The sequence below is a fragment of the Pteropus alecto genome, unplaced genomic scaffold (genome assembly GCF_000325575.1).
Source record: "Pteropus alecto unplaced genomic scaffold, ASM32557v1 scaffold45, whole genome shotgun sequence".
Classification (NCBI taxonomy): domain Eukaryota; kingdom Metazoa; phylum Chordata; class Mammalia; order Chiroptera; family Pteropodidae; genus Pteropus; species Pteropus alecto.
In genome coordinates, this window is record NW_006442491.1 from 40,941,288 (window position 1) to 40,947,498 (window position 6,211).

General features: G+C 48.7%; 1 protein-coding gene across 1 annotated transcript in view; it reads left to right on the top strand.

Annotated features, from left to right (window-relative positions):
* The window catches only part of PCMTD2 (protein-L-isoaspartate (D-aspartate) O-methyltransferase domain containing 2), an 18,409-nt gene extending 16,062 nt beyond the window's left edge, over nucleotides 1-2,347 (top strand). The window contains exon 6 of the mRNA XM_025039879.1: nucleotides 9-2,347. Coding sequence (XP_024895647.1) covers nucleotides 9-176 — 168 coding nt within the window. The 3' untranslated portion in view covers nucleotides 177-2,347. The remainder of the gene's footprint in view (nucleotides 1-8) is intronic.
* The last annotated feature ends 3,864 nt before the right edge of the window (nucleotides 2,348-6,211 follow it).

Here is a 6,211-nt window from a genome sequence, read left to right on the forward strand (position 1 = left end):
CCGGCCCCTCTGATGACAACAGCTGTGAGGACGCGGCGGAGGACCGGCCTGAGCAGGACGACGCGCCGCCGGCGCCCAGGCCGGAGCCGCCGGTGAACGTGCTGCGCGAGAAGGTGCTGCGCCTCCCGCTGCCCGACGCCCTGAAGTGCTACCTGCTGTACTACCGCGAGAAGTGAGGGGGGCAGTGGGGTGCCGCGCCCAGGAGCAGCGAGCCCCCCACCCCCAGCTCGTCCGGACTCTGCTCTAGGGCGCTCGTTAAACGGCGGGGCGTCTTTAAGTCCCGTCTGGCACACGCGAGGCCCGCGGGAGAGAGTGGCCTGGGAAGGGCCGGCTGTCCCCGGGCCCGGCGCCCGCTCCTGGCACCGGACGCTCGCCCGCCTCGCGGATTCGAAAATAACCTGTGTTGCTCACGTTTGTACGTGGTGGGCCTGCTCTGCGCGGGACACACGGCATCAGCCTCTTACCGGCTGCCACCGAGTCCCACTGAGAGCTTTTCGGTTCCCGGAGGAGGGCACGTTACTGAGAAGCTCCCCCTTATTTGAAGTAAATGCATTAACTCTTACGTGAGTTGTCGGTTGTAATTTTTAAAAAGAAAAACTAACGGGGCGGAGGACTGAGCACCAAACGGCCGCTGTCTTTCTGCAGTTCCGGAGGACTCCAAGGCGTTTCTTCCTGACGCCTTTTGCTCCCTTAGAACCAAATGTCGGTAACCCTGAGAGCGCCCCGCAGACAGCTGTGTGGAGTGGACCCCGCGGCTCCGCTCCCGGTGGCGGGAAGGTCGCCGGCCCAGCCTGCCGTGCGCAGCGCGCGTCTGAGGCTTTGGCGGGCTCGGCCCGGGGCAGCAGGAAGCGTGAGCGAGGACGCTGCTGGAGACAGCTTGAGCTTTCGCAACTTGGGTTCGCTATTTTCCTGTAATCACATTAGAGTACTGATTCATAGATTTTATCTTTTGTAATTCTGGAGAAAGATTTGTTAGTTTTGTAATTTTTCTTAAGAACAAATATATGTATTTTACTAGCTCCATTGCATTAGAATGATTTAGCTCACGGTGACTTCTGAAACTGGCCTGCAGGCTCCGTGCGCAGAGAGCTCTCTGCCTTTAACCCAGTTGTGGGCCTGGAGGCAAAGGGACCTGTCAGCTGTCTGCAGGGTGTTTGGGAGTCACGTCGCTTGTTCGGAAACATCGGTTCTTTCCAAATTCTTTTTTACCTGAAGAAAAAAATAGTGTTAAATATTAACAATAAACCCAAACTCAGTGCTGATGTGGCATTGCTCACCCAGATTTCCTGATTCACTTTACCCTTTACCCTCTGGGCTGTTGCTGAGGTTCAGGTGTCTCTGTGGCTTCACCAGCTTAAGTAAATTCTGTTTTGTTTTTTGTTTTTTTTTTTTTCATTTTTGCTTTTTTGTAGTAACTGAGTCATTTTTGTCACAGGATACTGTGAGCATGCACAACTGGGAAAACATGGATATCATCCTAGGTTTATAAGTTTGAGCTGCTGTAGAGAAGGTTACTTCATAGTGAGTTACTTGCCTTTGACTCAGACAGAGTCCAGCCCCGTTCTTTCAGAGAGAGAAGCGCGGTTTACAGTTACGTGCTGGCACTTCATAGTTTGACATTATTCTAACTGATATGTAGAGAACTGTGCAATACATGGACGTTTTGGGGCATAATAAGTAAATGATATCTGTGATAATGTTAAATTATGTTGCTTGATTAAATTTCCCCTGTAATTGTATAAGGATTTCATTTATTTTAAACCACCTTTGCCTTTATGCTAGCTTGTAAAAACTATTTACAATGCATAAGACATGTTTTTCCTATATATGTTCAACTTTCCCTAACATTTTGTATTTACATGCTGTCAGTTTGTGATTTTTAAACCAGAATTTGGTTAAAAATATATAGATACAACATACATGAAATAGTTTGATGTTTATCTTATAAACAAAGGAGAACTGTGAGTTTTCCCGTGCTTAAGCACCTTAGTTAGCAGAGTTCAGTATGATACACTGTTTTTGAGCGGATGGATCATATAGCCTGTGTTGTCTGCAAGCTTTGTATTGTAAACCACATTCTAGACAACTGTTGACTTCTGTGTTCTGAGTAGTCTCTATTTTTATATGTGACTTTTGTCTTCAAAGTAGCAAAGCCATAGACATGTGCAAAACGTATACCGAATTCATAAATATTAAGTATGTGATGTGAAAATCAACTGTGTATGTAAAAATACTTTTGCCGGTCTGGAACTTTCAGGGTATTAATGTCAGAAATCTAAAACAGATTTTAATGAGCTGATATATGTGGATAAATAAAAGGTATCAATAAAGGCAGTTAAGACATTTAGCTTTCCTGGCATTGCTTGTTCTTCTGTGGGATAGAAATTCTTAACTACTGCTATTTTTTTTCAAAAATTTAAAAAATAGCCTTTTTTCTTTATTAGAATCGTGTGTTTTCTTTCTCTGTTTGTCTTTTTGCTTACTTCTGTACCATTCTAGTGCACATAGGAAAGGCATCTGTCATTAAACATGAGAAGTTTGCAATAGCCAGATAGACAAGTGGCTCTGACTCCATGAGAGGAGAGGTTTCTGAAGGAAGTCTGTAGTTAGCTTTCGGCACAATTTTTCCAAATCGTGAAAATGTTACAAGATAATTGGGTGGTGACAACACATGCTAAGGGCAGCGAGGGTCAGGGTGAGGGTTTGGGCTTAGGGTTTAGGGTCAGGGTTGGGATCAGTGGCCAGGGCCAGGGTTTCCAGTTTGATGCCCTAGGTTTCTGTTACTTTTCATTTCTCCTCTCTAGTTTTCTACAGAATTGTCACACCGAGCATATAGCAATGCATCGTCATTAACTGAAGTGCGTATTTTACTCGGGTCCCCTTCATCCTGGCTTTTTCTGTCCCAGGATCCCATCCAGGGCACCACAGGACGGTCCTGTCTCTTTGGGCCGCCCTTGGCTTTGACAGTGTTTTGGACTTCCTTGTTTCGATGACCGTGACAGTGTCTCACCATGGGATTTACTTGGTGTTTTTCTCACGAGTACATCGGGGTTGTGGGTTCTGAGGAAGCAGGTCACAGAGGTGAAGTGCTTTTCGGCAGTTTATGTCAAGGGGACGAGGCAGCTCATCCCTGTTGGTGTCAGTCTGCTCACCTGTGTCAGGTTCCCCACCGTGAGGTAACCGTTCCCACCTCCATCCTCTGCATCCCCCTCCTGAGGAAGTCACTGCGGAGCCCACACTTCAGGGAAGCGGAGGTAGCTCATTTCTCCCTGACGGATGGGTGCGTGTCCATATCAATTATTTGGAATCCCTCTGAATAGGAGATTTCTTTTCCATCACATTTAAAATTTTATGTGGTGATTTGGTTTTGCCAGTGTGGACGCCCGAACGGCTGGCTGCCTTGAGCTGGCCGCCGCCCAGTGCTGCGGTGTCCGGTCCCCGGTCATCCCACGGTGGCCGCTGAGGGCCCGTGCTGTGAGCTCCCGTTCTCCTTCGGCAGAACTCTGTCTTCGTGGGTTTTTCCTGGTACTTCCTTAATTTCTGACACTTCTAGATTATCTGTCTCAGTCCTGGTATTAGCCGGTTCTTCAAAAGCCCTGCTTTGTTTTATTACAGAACGGTAGTAAAACCTTACATCCGCGCTAAATGTGCTCAGCTGACAAGGGCTGGAAGTAGATGAGTGTGTTCCAGCCTGTGCGCGTGCCTAACCGTAAAGGTTTCGACGTGGCACTGTCTGTGTCCATGTTAAGCTGAAGACGAATTTATTCTGTTGTTTCCAACCCGATCTCTTGTCACATGGAAACTGTAACCTCCTCCCCTGGCTTATCTGTGACTTCCCACTCCAGCAGTGATAAAGCTGGCTCCACCATCTGTCATTTGTTTAGTTTGTAATTCCGTACCGATATATGATGTCAAGCTCATTTTTGTATACTTATTTACCTCTTTAAAAGCCTTGTCTTTAGATCCAGCCCCTACAGGGAGTACCGTATGTCCTGTGTTGTTTAAACAGTTCAATTACAAAGTTAAGGTCAGACACGAAGTTGGAAAGACAGCAGGTTTAAGGAAGGTAGACTGAAGATTTAAAGAGAAATTCTGTAGGTAGAGGACAGGTGCCCTGGAAGGAATTAGATAAATAACTGCAGGGGATAAAATACTTCATCAGAGGCAGTTTAGAGGCGGCCTGTTGCGGCCCTCAGCAGATGATTCGTGGGGGCAGAAGTCGTACCCACGAGGTGAAAGGTGAATCAAGCAACACTGAACGTTGGCTCCGGCTTCCTACAGCAGCTGGCAGGCGGAGTCATGTGCCGTGGGTGAGGAAGGTCGGTGTAGGGGAAGGACCTTGAGGGGAGACGGGAGTCGCTGTGGAGGGGAGTGAAAAGAGCCGACGTCCAACACTCACGGGGCGGGCGTGCGACGTGTGAAGCCCGCACGACGGCGCCGTTGCTTCCTCGGCGTGACTGGGCCGCCCGAGGACAGATGCTCCTGCTAAGCCGGAGTCGAGGTAGACACCCCGTTTCAAATAGCCGTCTACGTCATTAGTATTTTCCATTTGCAGTTGTTTAATGTTTAAACAATGTATTTGCAAATTATGTGTATTAGCCATTTACTCCTGTGTAACAAAGTACCCTCGAATTTAAGGACTTAAAGCAATAGCATATACACCTCACCATTTCTGTGGGTCGGAAATCTGGGAGCAGCGTGGCCGTCTGCCTTCGGCTCAGCATCTCAGTGGGGCTCCAGCCGTGCCGTCGGCCAGGGCTGCACGCTCATCCGAGGGCTGGTCTGCAGGAGCGCCCGAGTCTGAGCAGGCTGCTGTAACAGGACACCACTTGCAAGTATTAATTTATCTCTACCATTTAAAAAATTATTTCACTTCATTAAGTGTCCAGTTCCTTGCAGTGAAAAGAGTTCTAGCTGACACAGCAGATCAGTTCCTGAGACCCCCTCTGTCCTGTGTCCTCACTGACACGTCACTGTCCAGGAAGAGAGAAGCCCAGGACGCCGAGAGGAGAGCCCCCAGGGGACAGCGGTCCCGGAAGGCTAATTGTCAGTGGACATTTCTCTTAATTCAGGGACTGTTTTGCTAATGCTGTTTATACTAGAAAGTCATCCAGGTTTTCCAGGGTTCCATTTTGATGCAATAGATTTCTCTTATTTGGGTTTTAATGTCTCCGGTCCTTCCAGTTTTCTACAGAATCGTTATAGTTAAAAAACAAATACTGATACATTAACTAAAGTCTCTATTTCATTTGGGTTCCTGCATTCAAGGCCCAGTCTCAGTGCTGGTGCCTCAGTCTGTTAAAGCCCCCACCAGCCATCCACCCGGAGAGGTGAGTGCTGACAGTTGGGGTACCCGGCCACTGAGTGGGGGTGTTATGATGGGAGATGAGGCCAGGAGCAAAATGGGCCAGACGAAGATTCTCTGCCCTGTGTCGACGATAGAGACTATTCTCTAGGATGAGGAAAGGCCGTTGGCAGTTCTGTGCTCAGGAAGTGACAGGATTAGATCCCTAATTTAGAAGACCAAGCTGCCCAGTGTGGGGTTGGACTGGACGAGAGAGGGACAGGACTCAGGGAGACCAGTGAGAAGACTGGTGAGAGGTGGCGCCGGCCTGAGCCGAGACAGCGGCCGTGAGTGTGGAGATGATCAGGGGCACGAAGGCCAGAGGGGGCTGTGGTTAGTGCCGCCCTGAGGACAAAGGTGGCACAGATGCCAGTCAGCACTTAGGGGAACTTTGGCTCTTTGGACACCAGTAGGAGAGCTCATTCTGCTAAAAGGACGTATTTGCTAAATCATTGACTTATGTGGCCCAAAGAAGGTGGAGAAAGGACTAAAAGGAAGAGGAAGGGTGAGTGCTCATCACATGTTGAGTAGGAGCTGACGTCACCACCTCACTGAATCCTCACATGCCCCTGAGAGGGAGCCGTTATCCCCATCTGCCAGATGAGGAGACTGAGCTTCCTTTTCTCTGCCTGAAGTCACACAGCTAGTAGGTGGTGGGGCCAGAAGTCAGCTCGGTGCCTGTCTGGGCCCAGGCACTCCCCACAGGGAACCTGCCACCCTTGACTCCATTCTGAGCACCCAAGAATCTCTTGTTGAGATCTCAGAGGAAGGGGATATGGGCTGAAAAATAATACATTTTTAAAAGGCCAGAGTACAGCAGAGTGGAGGTGGGGAAGTCTTTCTTATAGGAATCTAGTGCTGGTTATA